At 43.1% G+C, this 21,296-nt stretch overlaps 1 protein-coding gene across 1 annotated transcript; it reads right to left on the bottom strand.

Moving 5' to 3' along the window:
- Nucleotides 1-1,290: 1,290 nt before the first annotated feature.
- On the bottom strand, nt 1,291-19,943 carry LOC143299397 (uncharacterized). The gene is made up of 6 exons (XM_076612575.1): nt 19,772-19,943; nt 17,942-18,339; nt 16,288-16,452; nt 14,674-14,880; nt 14,290-14,385; nt 1,291-11,087 (listed from the first exon to the last, which is right to left on the bottom strand). The coding sequence occupies exons 2-6, from the start codon at nt 18,309-18,311 to the stop codon at nt 10,897-10,899; spliced, it is 1,029 nt and encodes a 342-aa protein (XP_076468690.1). The 5' UTR covers nt 18,312-18,339; nt 19,772-19,943; the 3' UTR covers nt 1,291-10,896.
- Between the last annotated feature and the right edge of the window lie 1,353 nt (nt 19,944-21,296).

Raw genomic sequence — 21,296 nt, forward strand, 5'->3', positions numbered from 1 at the left:
AGCCACCAGTCCTGGCCACTGGTCCAAGCACTCTATACAGATAGCCACCAGTCCTGGCCACTGGTCCAAGCACTCTATACAGATAGCCACCAGTCCTGGCCACTGGTCCAAGCACTCTATACAGATAGCCACCCGTCCTGGATACTGGTTCAAGCACTCTATACAGATAGTGCCAGTCCTGGCCACTGGTTCAAGCACTCTATACAGATAGTGCCAGTCCTGGCCACTGGTTCAAGCACTCTATATAGATAGTGCCAGTCCTGGCCACTAGTCCAAGCACTCTATACAGATTGTCACCAGTCCTGGCCACTGGTCCAAGCACTCTATACAGATTGTCACCAGTCTTGGCCTCTGGTCCAAGCACTCTATACAGATAGTGCCAGTCCTGGCCACTGGTCCAAGCACTCTATACAGATTGTCACCAGTCTTGGCCTCTGGTCCAAGCACTCTATACAGATAGTGCCAATCCTGGCCACTGGTCCAAGCACTCTATACAGATAGTGCCAGTCCTGGTCACTGGTCCAAGCACTCTATACAGATAGTGCCAGTCCTGGCCACTGGTTCAAGCACTCTATACAGATAGCCACCAGTCCTGGCCACTGGTCCAAGCACTCTATACAGATAGTGCCAGTCCTGGCCACTGGTCAAAGCATTGTATGCAGATAGTGCCAGTCCTGGCCTCTGGTCCAAGCACTATACAGATTGTCACCAGTCCTGGCCACTGGTCCAAGCACTGTATACAGATAGTGTCAGTCCTGGCCACTGGTCAAAGCACTGTATGCAGATAGTGCCAGTCCTGGCCTCTGGTCCAAGCACCATACAGATTGTCACCAGTCCTGGTCTCTGGTCCAAGCACTCTATACAGATAGTGCCAGTCCTGGCCTCTGGTCCAAGCACTCTATACAGATTGTCACCAGTCCTGGCCTCTGGTCCAAGCACTCTATACAGATAGTGCGAGTCCTGGCCACTGGTCCAAGCACTCTATACAGATAGTGCCAGTCCTGACCACTGGTCCAAGCACTCTATACAGATTGTCACCAGTCCTGGCCACTACATCTATTGTCAAACACTCAACAGAGACAAACACACATATGTATATTACAATACAGTCTGATCAAATCCACAAATCAGCACACCTTCCTGCACACACACACACACACACACACACACACACACACAGAGAGAGGTTTTCACACCCAAACACACAGGTCTACACACACACACACACACACACACACACACACACACACACACATTCAATCATTCACGATCCACATATGATATTTGACAGAGAAGTTCACATGGTTTATTGGGTCAGACAGAAAGCCAGCAGCAGCAACAGAGGACTCCATAATATCAGGATTGGAAAGAGGTACACGGCTGAACAATACTGCATACAGTAGTGTGAGCATGTTAAGCAAAACCATCACATTTCACTCAATGCTGACCTGCACATAAACACAACCACTGACCATGCATACACGTTTCAAAAGCATGGAACTCAAATACTGCCTGATAGCACAGAGATTTATAAAACAGAATACAAAGTCTTGCAGGCTCGTTTTGCTCACAGACAGCATTGCAGAGTGCACAGAATCTGGAATGAACCAATTCGTAAATGGAAACCGCAGCTGTTCAAAGAGGCACTATGTTTCCTGTGGTAAGGATTCCACATTTCTCTCTCTCTGTCACTCACTCTCTCTCTTCCTCTTTGACTTGCAAATGTCTACAAAATCTGTACTACAGTAGCTTTCAGTGACCTAGACTGTGTCTTATATAGAGCAAATGTTCTTCTTCCTTGTTTAAGCAAAGTCGTAAGAAGCCTGCAGATTTGACACTGTTGCTTGCAGACCAGCCAGCCGCACAGAAATAACATAACATAAAGTGCACACACAGGAGAATATACACTCACCATAAATGAGGAACGCACACTCTTCAACACACAGCGTGGACAAACACGGTCCAGCCTGTGATGTAGATATGACAGCAGCTGAGGATGTGATTCATGCTGCCCATTCACACCAGCATGGAAGACATACATGGAGCAGCTGCTGAAGGTGTCAGTCCTGATATATCTCATCATATGTAACTCATGATTTTGTCATAATAAACATATTTATTTCAACACTACTCACATGATTTATGGGTGTTTCATGACATTATTTCATTACTAAATTATGACATATTTATTTCAACCATCATTTGTTTAATTCTACTTGGGTCCGTATCTGCACTTGTTTCCAACTACTGTTTCTTTTCATTAAACAAAACGCAACATAAGAGGTTTCAGGCAAAAGCAGTGTTATGCTGTTTACGTCACACTGCAAAAAAAGAAAAAGAAAAAACATTCTGTGAGTTTGATTTGTTTGAAATCAAAGTAACGTGAAATTGTTTCCGTCAAGTCATTTACCTAAACTTCAGTAACTTTTTTTTTCCTTTCCTTTATCCTGAGTTTTGTGTGTGTGTGTGTGTGTGTGTGTGTGCAGGTAAACAGCTCATCATGGACACACTGATGCCACATAAACTATCTTCATTGATGATCACTTCAGCTCCCAATTTGTGATAGCTACAAAAACAAAACAAAAAACAATTTAAAATGAGTTTCTTTTGATTTTGGTCAAATTCAAGCAATCAGTGATTTTTCAATGGATGTCTCATCATTTCCAAACCTCATCACATCAAAATTCATCCCGTTATTTGGATTGTTCAAGTTGGACAAAGATGTGCTCCTACATACAGAAACACAGACATTGATGGTATTATTATTACACATTGAATGGAACCCTTAACATTGATTGATGTATTATTATTACACATTGAATGGAACCCTTAAGTCATAGGACAACATTTAAGGCCAATGCGTTTTATCCACAAACACACACAAGATTGAAAATGCATGCACACACACACACACACACACCATCACAAAACACATTCATGCTCTTTGCTTCCAGTTCACTTTCAGCAGTAACTGATGGCAGTGCTTTTTCCCCATCCAAAAAGATCTGTTCCCACAAGAATGATGGAAGCATTGGGATACTGATCACACATCATCAGAAGACATGCATGAGCCCTTCAGCACTTTCCTTAATAATGACTGACAGAAAATGATCACTCAATATAACCAGCTAACTCATTTAATGGTCAACATTTGGGCTGTGAAACATTTTCAAATGACACAATTTCCCCTTTCATGAATTACATTTTTAAAGGCCAAAAAGGAAGATGTATTTCATGGCAAAAAGCAATATCATTAACTCTGAACCCTTTAAATATGGAGGGTGTGCAGCCCACTTTTGTGGTGGACTTTTCCTCGCTTGCAGAGTGAGAAGTAGGTCATATGACTACACGGGGAGCCCACCACTGTAACTGGCTTCTCTGAGTTTGCACTGCCTTTGTTCGGACAACCTTTCGGCAAAATTTATAATTGGATCAGTTCGAAATGTAATGGCAGATATATGACAATAAACACGCTCAAAGATAAACAAAGATGACTAAAGCAAATAATGGGTGTAATTATAAAACCTGCAAAAATAGTCACCCAAAATGTTCAAAATCCTTTCGTCAGAACAGTGATTTCCACGATGAAATTTTAGCCCTTTGTTGACCTGGAAAAAAGGGAAATGGAGACACACATGCACACACAGTTCTCACTAAAAATAACTGGGGTACCTCCAGGAAAATCAGGCAAATGAGGGTCTACACACCCTCTCTATTATCAAAGGTTGCTTTAGCCGATTTGAAACGGGTTACTGAGCTGTTCTTTGTGATCTAAAAGCACACGCTCCTTTTTCCTCACACCCACACATCTCTCTTAAAAAATTTTAAAAAATTTTTTAAAGCAAACCAACAGACAAACATAAAAAGAAACAAAATTACTAAGCTCCTCATCAAGGAGTGGAGGCAAAAGATTGCAGCCCATGAACATAAATGATAAAGTCCAGTTTGGTCAGGTGCATTCCACTGAGGCTACAGCAAAGTGAGCCCAGGACTGGCTATGCATGGGGTATTTGCAATGCACAGGGTATTTCAAACAAACAGCAAGTGAGGCAAGACAATGAACAGGAACAAGGATATTACTGGACACAGTGAACACTCTAGCCTGTCAAATGTAAAAACGCAGGAATGACATCACAAACAAGGCCACCACACACATTCTGAAGGCCGTAATTCCCAGCCTTTAAGGCAGTGCAGTCAACAGCATACGCCTGTTCTTGAAGAACAAAAATGAATTCAGTCAACCACAGATGGCCTGATCTGTTTCTAGTCCAGGTGTTCTGACCTTCAATCATAAATGATGGAAGGTGTTCATGGAAAAGGACCACAACATTTTTTTTTTAAAGTTCAATTGCTTATCAAGGATTTTTTTTTCTTATTTTTGCCTTCATCAATGTAAACAACAGCATTTCAGTAAATCAAAGGCAAAATACAGCGATGATGATCTGAGAAGTGGTTTTCAATAAGTTAACTCTCCTCCACTGAAACTTTCAGTATTCAAACTGGCTTTTGACTGAGCCAGATGCAGGCCAAACTAGCACTGACCTGAATCAAATTTCCTACACAGATAAAACATATTCACTCTCTCCATAGGATGAGGGGTGAAGAGGTCAAATGTGTGATGCAGAAAGTTGTGTTTAAAAGGCTAAAAAATGACAACACCGTCCAGTATAAGGTTTTCACATCTGTCTCACAATGATCCAACCGGTAAGCTTGACATTAGACATTCACCAGTTATGTGGGTCATATCTTCATGCTGCTAAGATTGAAACATTCCTCTTCAAATTAAAAACACAGCACCACAGAGCATTCATAACAAAAACAGTGGATATAAAATCCATTTTCTTTCAATAAACTGTACCATAACTGACATTTGACAAAATTCAGTAAAAATGTTTCGTGATTCTGACTGCGTGCCCAACACAAAATACAAATAAACAAAGGCATGGAGTCTGGCAAGACATACAAAATTCTCAATCACCTTATACAACTCACTGATTCACAAAGAAAACATCAAAATTAAAATTCATAAGCAATACTGAATCTGGGAAAATCTAAAACACAGTCCTTGTGAACCCATCAAACGTCAATCATAAAACATGTTCAACTCAAAGCTGCCAGACACTGTCTTCATATTACACCCAAACTTTCTCATCCACAACACATTACCCACAAGCAACATATCAAAAGGTGAAAGGTGTGAAACAAACAAAAAAAAATACCCATAATTATAACACAGTCAAAGTGTGTCCATAAGACACTGGTGACACAGACATGAACAACTGTATTCATGTACACATGAACATCCCTTATGCTTAACACAAGTTCCTCTCATGACACACCCAGAGGACTCGGGGATGAACAACTGTCCAAGACAAGTCACAAACAGAAAGTTTCAGTTTCAGTTTCAGTAGCTCAAAGAGGCGTCACTGCGTTCGGACAAATCCATATACGCTACACCACATCTGCCAAGCAGATGCCTGACCAGCAGCGTAACCCAACGCGCTTGGTCAGGCCTTGAGAAAAAAAAAGGTACTATACACCTTTCAGACTATCAGTTTGGACAGGTGTAGGGACACTTTTCAGACTATCAGTTTGGACAGGTGTAGGGACACTTTTAGACTATCAGTTTGGACAGGTGTAGGGACACTTTTCAGACTATCAGTTTGAACGGATGGAGGGACACTTTTCAGACTATCAGTTTGGACAGGTGTAGGGACACTTTTCAGACTATCAGTTTGAACGGATGGAGGGACACTTTTCAGACTATCAGTTTGGACAGGTGTAGGGACACTTTTCAGACTATCAGTTTGAACGGATGGAGGGACACTTTTCAGACTATCAGTTTGGACAGGTGGAGGGACACTTCACAGACTATCAGTTTGGACAGGTGGAGGGACACTTTTCAGACTATCAGTTTGTACAGGAGGAACACTTCTTAGACTATCAATTTTGATAGGGGGAGAGACACTTCACAGACAATCAATTTGGATAGGGGGAGGGACACTTCACAGACTATCAATTTGGATAGGGGGAGGGACACTTCACAGACTATCAAGTTAGATAGGGGGAGGGACACTTCACAGACTATCAATTTGTACAGGTGGAGGGACACTTCACAGACTATCAAGTTAGATGGGGGGGGGGCACTTCACAGACTATCAATTTGGACAGGTGGAGGGACACTTCACAGACTATCAAGTTAGAGGGAGGGACACTACACAGACTATCAGTTTGGACAGGTGGAGGGACATTTCAGAGACTATCAAGTTAGATAGGGGGAGGGACACTTCACAGACTATCAGTTTAGATAGGGGGAGGGACACTTCACAGACTATCAAGTTAGATAGGGGGAGGGACACTTCACAGACTATCAAGTTAGATAGGGGGAGGGACACTTCACAGACTATCAAGTTAGATAGGGGGAGGGATACTTCACAGACTATCAGTTTGGACAGGGGGGGCGCAGGGGGACACTTCACAGACTATCAAGTTAGACAGGGGGGGACACTTCACAGACTACCAGTCTCAAAGTCCGTAGTATGTCCTCTCCTCATACCGTAACTACTGTCAATGGAACATGCATCCACTAACAACATGTAATGGGTTTTAATCTGATTTAATTATCCAGTTTAAAAACAATGATGAGAAATGCAATTTGAACAGTTTTACTCAAGGAAAGGCATTGTGTATTTAAAGGCTTACAGAAAATAAACAATCTAGCACCTCCCTAAAGCAGAGTATTGCTGCCTAAAAATAAACAAACAAATGAAATAAAATAATTAATTAATAAAAATATAAAAAATAATAATAAAAATTACCATATCTGTTAAATACAAATCAGAACAACAAAGAATGCTTTGGAACACAAACACTGCTCATCAAAGACAACAGACAGATACTAACTGTTACTGAATTTGTCATTTCTAAGCAAACACCTTCACCCAGCGACACTGTACCCTGCAACATTCACACCACAATTCACCCAGCAACACTCTTCCCTGCAACATTCACACCACAATTCACCCAGCAACACTCTACCCTGCAACATTCACACCACAATTCACCCAGCAACACTCTTCCCTGCAACATTCACACCACAATTCACCCAGCAACACTCTATCCTGAACATTCACACCACAATACACCCAGCAACACTCTATCCTGAACATTCACACCACAATTCACCCAGCAACACTCTTCCCTGCAACATTCACACCACAATTCACCCAGCAACACTCTATCCTGAACATTCACACCACAATTCACCCAGCAACACTCTTCCCTGCAACATTAACACCACAATTCACCCAGCAACACTCTTCCCTGCAACATTCACACCACAATTCACCCAGCAACACTCTTCCCTGCAACATTAACACCACAATTCACCCAGCAACACTGTACCCTGCAACATTCACACCACAATTCACCCAGCAACACTCTTCCCTGCAACATTCACACCACAATTCACCCAGCAACACTCTACCCTGCAACATTCACACCACAATTCACCCAGCAACACTCTACCCTGCAACATTCACACCACAATACACCCAGCAACACTCTACCCTGCAACATTCACACCACAATTACACTCAGCAACACTCTACCCTGCAACATTCACACCACAATTCACCCAGCAACACTCTACCCTGCAACATTCACACCACAATTACACTCAGCAACACTCTACCCTGCAACATTCACACCACAATTCACCCAGCAACACTCTTCCCTGCAACATTCACACCACAATTCACTCAGCAACACTCTACCCTGCAACATTCACACCACAATTCTCCCAGCAACACTCTTCCCTGCAACATTCACACCACAATTCACCAGCTTAGCAAACACTGAAGCACACAAGACAACGACACAGTGGACGAGCCAGTGAGGCAGAGTGGCAAGCGTCACAGATTGGTGACTGAGAGGTATGGTGTTCCAAGCCAGTGAGAGGTATCTGTTGAGGAATCTTCTGGCCTCAGACCAGCACCTACCCACAGCTGAATGGGTCAGGGGCTCCAAAGGGAAGACTGGGACTGTGAGAGTGATGTTGGGTTTTCCTGACACTGTAAATGGTGGGATACTCTGTGAAAGCAAGCAGGGAGAACTGCCCTGTCACTCACGTCTCCAGTCTGTATGGATGTACACTGCATCATTTCCATCACCACCATCATATGAATGCACAGAAAATGTCCCACAGTGTCCTCTCATGCCCTTATCTTAAGTTAAGATGACCTGAGCTTTGATATCTGCTCTGTTTCACTGCTTGAGGTACATTGGTGTCAAGTTCTTTGGTTTCCATGGTCTGTATGATCTGTCTTTACCAGGACAGGTGCTGGTCTACACTCAAGGTGAGGCACTCACTCAGTCTGGCTCCGTAAGAAACTGTCATCAGTAGGTTCCGGACATCACCACTGAGACCAGGCAAAGGTGGTGGTACTGGGCAGGACAAATCCTTACAATGCCACCACATGTACCATCAGCTACAAAAAGAGTACAAGAACTAGCAACACTGGGAAAGACGGCACAGAACTGTTGGAAAAGAACTGGAGGATAATGGCTGTAGCAGGGGGAAACTGGCTAAGACAGCACAAGACAGCAGTGGAGATTGCTGGTGGTGGTCTCATGTGCCACAAGGCATGAAGAGGATTAAGATGAGACAGGACGGTGCCATGCAGAATTTTGTTGAAACCAGAACAGCACAACCGAACACTTCCACAGCAAGAGCAGCACTGCAGGGTCTCCATTAATGGGTGACCTTAGGGTGACTTCACCCCTGGTCCACTGATGCTGGGAGTGTGAAAGAACAACCCTGTGTGTGGCTGTGTGGGAGGAATTGCGGAGGAGTGACCAGAGGGTGGGGTCAACAAGAGCACACAAAACAGGGCATGAAAAATAATAACCATTAAGGTACCCAGCATTATCAAAATTGCAAAAACTGTTGACAGGTCCCAACATGGAACAAGAATCATATGATCAGCCAGTGGTCACAGCAAAACCTAAAAAATCATACAAAATGGATAGAAAGGTACAAAAACACACATATAAACAATGACCACAGTGATATACGCTCTCTGTTGAACCTAACACTTTGAGTGCAACAGCCAAGCACATAGCACAAGCATTAGCAATGCCCATATTGAGCAAGTGAAGACAGCCACAGGACAAACAAGCACCATCGCTGTGTGTGTTCAAAGTTGGGGGGAAAAGCAGAATACAGAGTAGGGACAGTTGATTGTAAAAGGATTTACTGTGTAGGCATTTAAATAAAGCAAACATTGTACCCTAAAAAAAAAACGTTATCTAACTCATTACGTTCTCTCTCTTCCCCCCCCGCCCCCACCCTCTCTCTCTCTCTCTGTTAGGTAAAGATCAAAGACTTGGGTCCCTTTGAATTCCCCTTACATATTCTCCTTCTTTCTCCTCTTCTCTGCACATGTAGCTCTCTCCTTCATTGCAGTGATCATCAATACTGAGCTATCTCTTCAGTGCACAACACACAATCAAATCATGTGTTTGGTGGACCCATCTGCTCAACATCAGGTGATCTCTCCAAATTTTAGACCTAAGGTGAGGCATTCACACAGTGCCAATTCCCAGAGAGGCCATGAACCTGCTTCGAACACTTGATCCTCTCTGTTCCCAATGGAACACTGCATTGCAACTGCATCTAACACACCAGTGGATTCAGTTCTGGGCCGACCTCTGTCCTTCCGCTGACCTTTACCTCTTCCTCATCTGTCTTCTTTCTCAGGTCTTCTTCAGGTCTTTTGATTCTCCTGTTCCCACGGAGATTCCCCTCCCTACCTGTGCTTGCTTTCTGAATGTTAGCTGAAGGTTTGTGTGTCAATGTGTGACCAACAAACTCCCATTTTTTTCACTGTTCTTTTCTCAGTGTACTGGATCAGGCCAGGAACTGAGTGTGCTTCCTTGATAACACAGATGTTTCTTGCCATTCCCTGGGATGATCAGGCATTATGTGTGAAACACCAAAAACATCATATGATACGTCATTCATCAAAGGTCACACACAACGTGTGATTTGTTACAGGTAAAATGTATGATTCATCAACAGTCCAAAAATCTGCAAGTTTGCTTTGAGTCAGAAACTGCACGATTCCATAGTGGCAAAGAATTTAACCAAATTCCCTTCTGGTACTGTCATAAGGAACTTTTCCTGAGGATAAAATATTCTACTTCATTCTTTTCTTTCTATTTGACTTCAGAAGAACTGGCAGCAAATAGAGGGAGATCTTCAATGAACTGAATGCAGGTATGACTGTCACAAGTGTGTTCAGGATATTGCAGCAGGTTTTTCTCTCTGTGATTCTTTTAATCAATATTCTTGCTTATCATCATAATGCCTTTGAAAAGAACAGTCTGACACAGTTTCACAGGTCAAGGTATTCTTGAAAGAAAAATACTCCCCAGTCTTGTCATCCAGAATTACAAATATTCTTCCATATCTGTTCCTATCGTATTCAGCTGAGTAACTCTAGGAATGAAAGAGACCCAATTCTTTTCCACATGCATCAACCCAAAATTCATTTCTAATATAGAAAATGTTTCAATCACATGCACTCATACTAATTCACAGGATCCGTAATTTGAAATAGCGGAAAATTGTTTACTGAGTTACATAAAATGGGTCTGCACTTACTGACTACAGTGAGGAATAACAGAAGAAGAAAGAAATAACAGAAGTAATAAATAACAGTAATAACATTAACACTCACTTAATTATCACCGTCTCTTTTCTCTTAACGCTGCAAACCACACCTGTCTCGTTTCTCTCCCAAGTTCTTTTCCATCCACTGGTTAACACGAGCCAACTTGATTGATTACGACCTGTGACCCCAGAGCAACACGGCGGTGGAACACGGAGCAGTCTCACTTGAGGGCCAGGACGTCCACACAGTTGCTGGGTCCCTGCAAGGACAGGCCGCCGGCCACGTAGAGGCGGTTGCTGTGCGTGATGTAGGCACAGGAACAGTGCGTGCTGTTCATGTCCCCCTCCTTGCGCCACGTCTTCGTCTCCACATCGTAAGACTCCACCAACGACAGGGGCTTGCCTTCGTTGCCTGTCAACAAATGGTTGTCAAGTCATTTTTTATGTGTAGCATGCATGCACGTGTGTATGCAAACACACATACATGTACACACAGAACACACACACACACTCACTCACACACATGCACACAAACATGAGCACTGAACATGCAGACAAACACACATGCAGAACAGACATACAGGTGCACGTACACACACATACGCACACACACACACACCCGTGCACACACACACAATACACACACATATAAACACGCATGCACACACACACACACACACATGTACACACAGTACATACACATACACACACATGCACATATACACACACACAAACACACATACAGAACAGATACAAAAGCACACACACACACACACACAAACACACATGCATGCACACACATATACACACACAGAACACTGGCAGACGACACACACACAGATTCTCTTACATACACACACATTCGTTTTTGGGGAGATGTTGTCTGCTGCTAGTTCTTGCCTGCATAATGACCATGCTTATTTACGTGTGGAAATTGTACCCCTCAAACCAGGGATGCCAAGAGACAGTTTCACTGTCACCAAGAAACAACCAAAGGATACAGCTATCGCAAACAAAACAAAGAACAAGCTGTAAATATTTCTATATCATAGGAAAACATAAATGATTATCATGCAAGTCCATTCAGTCTGCCTCCCCCCCTCTTCCCCCACCCCCTAACCCCCCCCACCCCCACCCCCCAAAAAAATTAACAGTTTTTACACAATCCTACAAAAATCAAGAGTGCATTTTTGCCTGTTAAACATCAACAATGTACCATTTCATTTTCAAGTATGTTTAGAAACTGTCAACAACTAAACAAAATTTCGTTTCACTAGAAGGATGTTAAGAACCTGTCACAGAACTAACCCTTGTTTATCATAGTCATCTACTGCGTCTGCTCTCCCGTTCATTCTTGGGGTTTAACAGTCTGCTTGCAGCTGTTCATTTCTTCTTTCGTCTGTGTTTTTCTATGGAATAAAGGGCTGCTGCTTAAATAATGAGAGCACCATACCTCCCAAACTAATGATGACACACACAAAACAGCTTAAATAATGACAGCACCATACCTCCCAAACTAATGATGACACACACAAAACAGCTTAAATAATGACAGCACCATATCTCCCAAACTAATGATGACACACACAAAACAGCTTAAATAATGACAGCACCATACCTCCCAAACTAATGATGACACACACAAAACAGCTTAAATAATGACAGCACCATACCTCCCAAACTAATGATGACACACACAAAACAGCTTAAATAATGAGAGCACCATACCTCCCAAACTAATGATGACACACACAAAACAGCTTAAATAATGAGAGCACCGTACCTCCCAAACTAATGATGACACACACAAAACAAAGAGGTGCATTCCTCTCTTGGTGGTATTTTGCATCAAAACATCAGCCTTAGAAAAGTGGTGGTGGTGGTTGTATAATCAACAGTCACCAAGGTATTGATCTGACCTGGTTTCAAACTGGATTTATGCAATCCACGCTTCATCCCCAGCCCATGAACATCCAGCCCTGGTACACATACACGTACCAATCTGCTACAGAAGATAGACACCATGGAGCGGTGTGGCCAGCTAGGAAACCAGAGTCCACCGATACAAGTCCCATATACACCATGGAGCGGTGTGGCCAGCTAGGAAACCAGAGTCCACCGATACAAGTCCCATATACACCATGGAGCAGTGGCCTGGTGATGTGGCCAGCTAGGAAGCCAGAGTCCACCGATACAAGTCCCATATACACCATGGAGCAGTGGCCTGGTGATGTGGCCAGCTAGGAAGCCAGAGTCCACCAATACAAGTCCCATATACACCATGGAGCAGTGGCCTGGTGATGTGGCCAGCTAGGAAGCCAGAGTCCACCGATACAAGTCCCATATACACCATGGAGCAGTGGCCTGGTGATGTGGCCAGCTAGGAAGCCAGAGTCCACCGATACAAGTCCCATATACACCATGGAGCAGTGGCCTGGTGATGTGGCCAGCTAGGAAGCCAGAGTCCACCGATGCAAGTCCCATATACACCATGGAGCGGTGTGGCCTCATGATGTGGCCAGCTAGGAAGCCAGAGTCCACCGATACAAGTCCCATATACACCATGGAGCAGTGGCCTGGTGATGTGGCCAGCTAGGAAGCCAGAGTCCACCGACACAAGTCCCATATACACCATGGAGCAGTGTCCTGGTGATGTGCCCAGCTAGGAAGCCAGAGTCCACCGATACAAGTCCCATATACAGAACAGGTTTTCTTTGAACTCCCCCTTCTCCTAGTACTTAAGTGGTGGTGTAAGTGCTAGTCATTCAGATAAGGCGATAAACTGAGGTTCCGTGAGCAGCAAGCACCCAGTGCACATGAAAGAACACAAACCAACAAAAGAGTTATCCCAGGCAAATTTCACTTTCATAGAAAAACCAACACGCTTACAAACAGGAAAGAAACAACAGCCACAGCATTGAAGCCCTTAGCATCACAGACTGAGGGCTGGGAGGACATGGGTTCTGTTCCCAGAGGACGTGGGGTTTTTTCCGCCCAAGGCCAGCTCCTACCCAAAGCTGAGTGTACTGTGGGCTGGCTGGGACCGAACAGTCAAATATCATCCACTTCACGGATGCAGCTTTGGGTGTGATGCTCAAATTTCCTGACCAACACTGCATGTGTCTGTATCTCACAGGTCTGGTTAATGCTGGGATATCATTATGAAAGGAAGTGTTGAATACAACCTTGCTGATTCATGGGGGACTGATGTTGGAACGATGTGGTGGTGGTCTCCACTCTGGAGGGGATGCTCACTCAGTAGAGGGCGTGGTATGTGATGTCCTAAGTACTTTAAATTAGAACAGGCACTGCTGAACAACGAAGTAACTAAGTAACAGAGCAGGGTCTCCTCTGGTGTGTAGCCTCCTGGCAACCCAACATAAATGGTTCCCCATGGACTGCCAACACTGGGACTGCGACAGACACACCCAGGTGTGCCTGTGTATGGGAAACTCAGAATGAGTGGTACTGGAATAATGCCACTGAAACGGTGCAGAGAATGGGCAGCAAAAAACAAAAAAAGCACTCTTCCCAGGGATAGAAGCCCGAATTTCACACATAGAATTGTCTATAATACGATACAACACTCATTAAGCAAACAGAGCATTCCTCACCCAAACCTCCAGCACAAATCAGTTGGTTGTTCAGCACTCCTATAGCAAAGTCCCCTCGCTTGGTGGGCATGTCTGGATGGTCGGTGGACCATTCTCCTGAAACAGCACAGTTAAAAGTTAAACAGTTGATTACTGTCCGCATTATCACAACATCTTTTCACTGAGAGTGATATCCAATAGAAATGAATGTGTGTGTGTGTGTGTGTTTGTGTGTTTATGGATGTGAGCAGGCATGAATCATGACATGCACGCTCGTACACACGTGTACACATACACACATACACATGCACACACACTCCACCACCACCACCACCTACAACAACACATGACAAAACCAGCCAACACACAGACCAAATCAATCCCACACAAGCTAAGAGCACTGACCAGCTTTGATGTCGTAGACCTCACAGACTTGTGAGAAGCCCAGGTTGGCCGGCTGGTTCAGCCCCCCCACGCTGAACACGTGGGTGTCGGTGGCAGCGTACATAGCAAACACTCTCTTGCTGGGGATGTCTGGCAGCTTGGTCCACTTCTGCTCCGTGAAGTCGTACACTTCAAAGGCTACACAGGGCAGCTTGCCCTGCCGGCCACCTGATAGACAGACATTTGCAACAGTGAAATAATTGCTGTAAGATTGATCAAGATCCTATCATTTTCACCCATTTGAAGGCTGTTCATAATGAAAGGTCTTGCTGATATATATATACCATGCTGCCAGTTGGGACTTGGAATGAGTGGTGTTGGAGTAACGTTACTAACGGTGTAGATGGCGCAACAAATGAAAAATAAAACATAAAACATTCTGCCATGTTTGGTTTCTGTACCATCAGGCAGAGAAAAGCCTGTGTTACAGTTTATCACGTAGACACAGACCCACCCTGTTTCAATCTGAATGCGTGTGCACAACTGATTTTGGGTGAATTATTACTCTCTTCAGCTGTTCATACACATGAATCAAATGCATGACATGATAATGATTATAATCATAGCTTCTTCAAATGCTTCTCTATTTAATAAAGATGTAGCTGTATTGAAATTAAGGAATATTCTAATCATCCAAAACTGGTGTAAAAATAAAAGAGGTGGGGAACATGTCTGTAGAAATAAAAGCACATGTTCATCCATCTTTTTCTTCAAAGCTGAGACAAACATTTTTCTTCTAAAATTTCTTATTTTCTCTGTGTGACAATAAGTCTATGAACATAAAAACTTATACCTATACCACCAATGAACAAAAGACATCCGGGTGCCAGTACATAAAACAGGTAACCCTCCATTCCACCCCCACCCCCCTCCATCCACCAAAGCCCTTTTCCCTAAAAAATCTCACAAGTGAATGCGTGCTGAAGAATAAAAAAAGAAAAATGAACACTGCCCAGTTTCAGTTTCAAGCAGGGGTCAAAGCATGCAGACTGATCCACACAACCTACATCACATCTGCTGATAAAAAACAACGAGGATAATGCGCCAGACCTTGAGGCTTTGAGCGCCTACCTTATGTTTGTGTATAATATCAACATAGGAAAAAACCAAACAAGAGAGGCAAGGCCTTCAAGACTCACTTGTGATACACTTTAAAAAAAAAAATCTAATTGTTAAAATGTGTTCTGTATTTGTTATTATAAAGCTTCGGGGTTAAAAGAAAAAGAAAAAAGAAAAAAAAGTCCTAACGTGTTATTATAAAGCTTCGGGTTAAAAGAAAAAGAAAAAAGAAAACAAAAGTCCTAACGGCAGATTCGAACCCCGCATGTTCAGGTGAGAAGAAACTGTCTTACCCATTACACTATCATGGCTCCTTAACTGACATTCAAAAATATAATATTTAAACACGCTTTTTTAAAGGGCGATAAATCGATTGAGGTATTCGCAGTGAGAACGCTGTTTAAATCATATTATTCTGTTTACACAAGTGAGTCAAAAACAAAACAAACCAAAAAAACCACCAATTCTGAGGCATAAAACCACTGCTGAGGCAGAGCCACAGAAGACGATACCTACCAGCCACATACAACTTGTCTCCCCTTAGGAAGGCCGCTGAGGCGTAGCGAGGCGTTGGCATGCTGGGTAGTTTCTTCCATTTGTTTTGCGCCAAATCAAACTCCACGAACATGTCACGAGGGTTGCTGTCAGCTGCCATGCCTCCAACCACCACAATCTTCTCATCTGGAATTTGGAAAAGAAATTCCAAACACAACCAAAGTCAGTGGGAAAAGAGAGCAGTGTTGTGAAACCCGTGTTGAAAAGCCAGCTTGAACAAAATCAAAATCAGCTTGAAGAAAATTGATCATTATCAAACACACACCAAAGAAATTATACATCTTATCGTGTTGAATACACCTCATCATCTTCTAGGAATATACATAATTTGAAACCAGCCAAGTTTTATGTATTATATACTTTGCTACACACAACACACAAACACACATCCACACACAGACAGAAAGTCACACACACAAAAAAAAACAACAACAAGCAACCCAAAACACAAACTATATACATACACACACACCATATGCCCACACCCACACCCACACACTTCTTCTTCAGTGTTTGATATTGTTGGGATGCGTCAGACTTGAAGCTTCATCGCCCTGATGAAGCCCACGATTTTCTCCAGGTCAGTCCCGTCACCCCAAAGCTGTGCCTGTAGCTCTACTCCCTCTGGCCAGGTCTGGTGTCGTAGATCCTCATAAGTGGGGCAGTGTTGGAGAATATGTTCTGGGGTTTCTGTACCCGTGCCACAGGGACTTCCATCTGTGTGAGATATTTTTATTCAGCTCAGATGACTCAAAAGCCTGCAGTGGCCTGTACAAAGTCTGAAGAAAATTGTTTGCTGGTGTCGCTGGAGTTGGTGGATCGCATCTGTCCCTTTGTCAGCATTCGGCCTTCTCTTCCTTCAGTACTGGCTGTGGATAATGGTTTTTGCCTCTCTGCACGTCACTGGGTGGCTGAACTGCTCCATTTTGCTTCCCACTTTTGACAGAGCATCAGTTTTTTCATTCCCAGCGATCCCGCAGTGGGATGGAACCCACTGCAGTGTGATGGTAGACACTTGTGAGAGGTCATTTAGGGCCTTTTGTAGAGACACTTGCTGTTGGTCAGTTTGTTTTGCAGCGCTTCTAGCACAAATTTGCAGTCAGTGAATAAGACGATCTTGGGTGGTGGTCTGGCTGATTCAGGGTTTTTGCTGCATGGAGGAGAGTGCTTGTTTTTGCTCTGTAGTTGGATGAGAGCACTTGTTTCTGCTCTGTAGTTGGAGGAGATTTTTCCAGTGGGAAAGTTTTCTTGTGTGAGTTTTCCATTTGTGTGTTGGATGAAAACTTCTGCTCCTCCGTTCTTTACTGCTCTGTCTGAGGAACCATCAGTAAAGACATGTGACCACTCGCTGGGACGGTAATGTTCATCAATCATCTCTTGTGCCAATGCCTTCATGACGTATGGAGCGTGGCTTTCCTTCCTTTCTATTCCAGGGACGTTTGTGGTGATTGAGACTCCTTCCATGGAGATGCCTGGCTCCTAAAAAAAGCAATTCCACCTCTTCCTGGGCTGTAGGTAGCAAGTCAGCATTTTTCTGGCAAAGGGATTTTGAGAGGTGGTTAAAACTCTACCCACACACAAACACACAGAGTCTCAACACAAGTGACCAACCCACCTCTAAGCACAGCAGACACTCCCAGCAATGGCTCTCCGAGAGGTTCCAGCGCGGTCCATGATTTTGCTTCCACATCATAAACCTCCACAGCATCCAGTGGTGCCTGTGATTCAGACACCCCTGCGATGGCCACAATTTTGGTGCCAACACTTACGACAGCTGCTCCTGCCCGTTTGGTGGGCATGGACAACAGTCGCTTCCACTTCTTCTTCCCATCAAACTGCTCAAAGGAGTCCACGGGTCTGCCTGAGGCATCGCAGCCTCCTACAATGTACAGAAGGCCGTTGTGAAAGACAGGTGTTGCAAAGACACGTTTGGTCGGCATTGGTGTCAAGTCCTCCCACTCAAGAGTTGTTCCGCCGTTTGCCATTGTCTGGAAAGTTCACCTTCAGTACCAACTGCACAAAATCAGTACATTTTGTTTGAACAACACACACACACACACACACACCTATATGTAGCAGGCACCATATAATGCCCTGTTAAAGAATAGTTCCATTTTATTTCATTTCTGTGTGTGTGTGTGTGTGTGTGTGTGTGTGTGTGTCCGCGTGCGTGTGCGCGCTCTGTGTGTGTGTGTGTGTGTGTGTGTGTGTATACTTAGGGTGGGGACTGGGTACATACATGTCAGCTGAGGACTGGGCCTTGGTTTCTGTCAGACTGCAAATTGTTTGATGTGGAGTGTGTGTGTATGTGTGTGGAGGGGTGGGGTGTGTGCATGTGTGCCTGTGCATGTATGTGTGCACATGCGCACATTTGTTTAGGGTGGGGACTAGGTACATTTATGTCAACTGAGGATAGAGCCTTGGTTTCAGTGAGACTGCAAATTGTTATATATGTGCAGTATGTGTGTGTGTGTGTGTGTGTGTGTGTGTGTGTGTGTGTGTGAGTGAATCATTTACCTTGTACATATCTAGTTATCATATTCTTATATATTCACTTACCAGTATTTTGCCAAATCATTTTACTTCATTTTATGTTAATGTTTTATAAAAACCCAGGGTAGGCTTTCAAGTCCTGAGCAGCGCACTGGGTTTATGCTAAGGTTAGGCAAATGCTCCTTTTTTTCCCCATACAGCCAATGTAGTGTTGCATATATGGATCAGTCCACACGCTTTGATACCTCCTCAAAACTGAAAGGAACGTACGAATCATGATTCACTTCTCCTGACACTGAAGCAGAACAGATAGACGAATGGGATACAGAAGTAAATGCGTGTGAAGTGGAAGGAATACAATAGTTGTGATTAAATGAATAACAATGTTCTGCTCTTCCTCGATTTGTTTGTGATAACGTGGTTAATACTGCAGCAGTGTTTACCTAGATTACCAAGATAGTGGGTGCAAAGGTGTTCAAAGACGAGCAACAAAATTAGTCCACGAAATAATGGATTTTTCTTATTAAGATTGGCTAAAATATCTTAAACTTAAGCTTCTTAAGACAGAATCCAGAAGCAACATTATAGTAGCAACATTAGAAAAAAATGTTTTTAGTTACAGAGTAACTAAAAAATATGTTTTTAGTTACAGAGTAACTAACAACTGATATAAACTAACCCCAGAAATCAAACGTGCACCAAACACGAATCATGGCATGCCTTTAAAAAGCTTATTGATAACCACGATATCATAAAGAATACAATGTTTGACTTTGATGGTCAAAGGTGAGCCTGGGCTTGGGAGCACCTGACTAAAACAACAACAACAACAAAACAAAACGAAAACCGACGGGACGTATAAAGCCGCAAGGCTACGATGCTTGGCATCGCCCCTGAACCTGAACCTGAACTAAACCTAATGAATTGTGATTTATGTTTGTCCATGACTCACCACATCAAAGAGGAAATAAAGGGAATGGACACCACGAACAAGCGCTTAGAAGCAATCCCAGCTGACAACTCAGGAGGAACTGAGAGAAAACAACTGACCAGCGAAAAGGCTGACACTCCACAAAAATAATGCAGCAGAACACAAGAACCGGCAGGTTGCCAGCCGTCGATATTCTTTCAAGGGACACGACTCTGGCTGCCCACTTGTTCAAGAAGAGAGACAATGCTCACCTTGGATGCATTCAACCGGCACTATTTACATTAATAGTGTAAAAGATACTACCGGTGACTAATTTTGAGTCAAGGGCCGTTCAGGTTACATATACAGCAATTTTTGACTGTTGCTATTTTTATATATATTCTCTCTCTCAAATAATCATATACATAATATATATATATATATATATATATATATATATATATATATATATATATATATATATATATATATATATCTACCACTCAGAAGTGATGCAGTATGTTTTGGCCTCAACACATGCATTGTTGCACACATTAGGCACTCACTCAGATTCAGTCTCCCGATATAATGTGTAATGGTTGTAAATGTAAACACTAGCTGCAATTTTTATATAGAGTTTTAGGCTAATTCTGTCAATTAATCTCACACACACACATGCACGCACACAACACATGCACGCACACACAAACACACCTGTACAAAAACTGAGACTGAACACAGTCACAGTGATGCCTAAAATCACCATACCCACTTTGCCATCATAAATGTCCTCCTGATGAAGCTGTCAGCAGCGCCCAGAAAGGGGCCACCAGTGATGGAGATGACAGGGGGCATGATGGATCATCAGCCTGAATTACAAATTCATTGTACACTTTCTCACTTTCTGTCTTGTCTGTCTCCCCCTCTCTCTTAAGCTGCTAATTGATGTTGTATTGAAAATGCGTTTTATGATTGTTCAACTGTATCCCACCATGAGGAGCAATGGTCTGCATATGATAAAAGTATCCATATCTCTATCTCTCTCCATCTCTCTTACAGACACACGCTTCAAGTTTAGTTTCGAAGAATCACACACACACACACAAATGCATACACACATGCAACATGTACACAATGTACAAATGCACACCAATATTTGCATTACAAGCCATAAACCTGGTTGCACCATATCTAACTGCAGAGTTGATTTGAGATGGGGTGTTGGTGGACTAGACAATGCAGCATCTCATGAGAAAGCGAGGTTCCTGGTTTTAATTCACACTCACATGGGATTTCTACTTCCTCGCTCTGCTAGACCTTGAGTGCTTGTCTTGAAGCTAGTTATTTGGAAGAGATGATAAACCATGGTCCTGTGTACAACATGTACTTTTGTACATGTAAAATAAACCATGATAACAAGAAAATTGTACTTGGCATAATACTTTTGAAAAATCTTCTTTGATAGTAAAACAAATACATTTAAAAAAAAAGAAAAAAAGTTGGCACTGCACTGTATTTGGTGACATGCTCTTAGTCACACAGAGGAATGTGTTGTCACAAGAAAGTG

The sequence above is a fragment of the Babylonia areolata genome, chromosome 25 (genome assembly GCF_041734735.1).
Source record: "Babylonia areolata isolate BAREFJ2019XMU chromosome 25, ASM4173473v1, whole genome shotgun sequence".
NCBI lineage: Eukaryota > Metazoa > Mollusca > Gastropoda > Neogastropoda > Buccinidae > Babylonia > Babylonia areolata.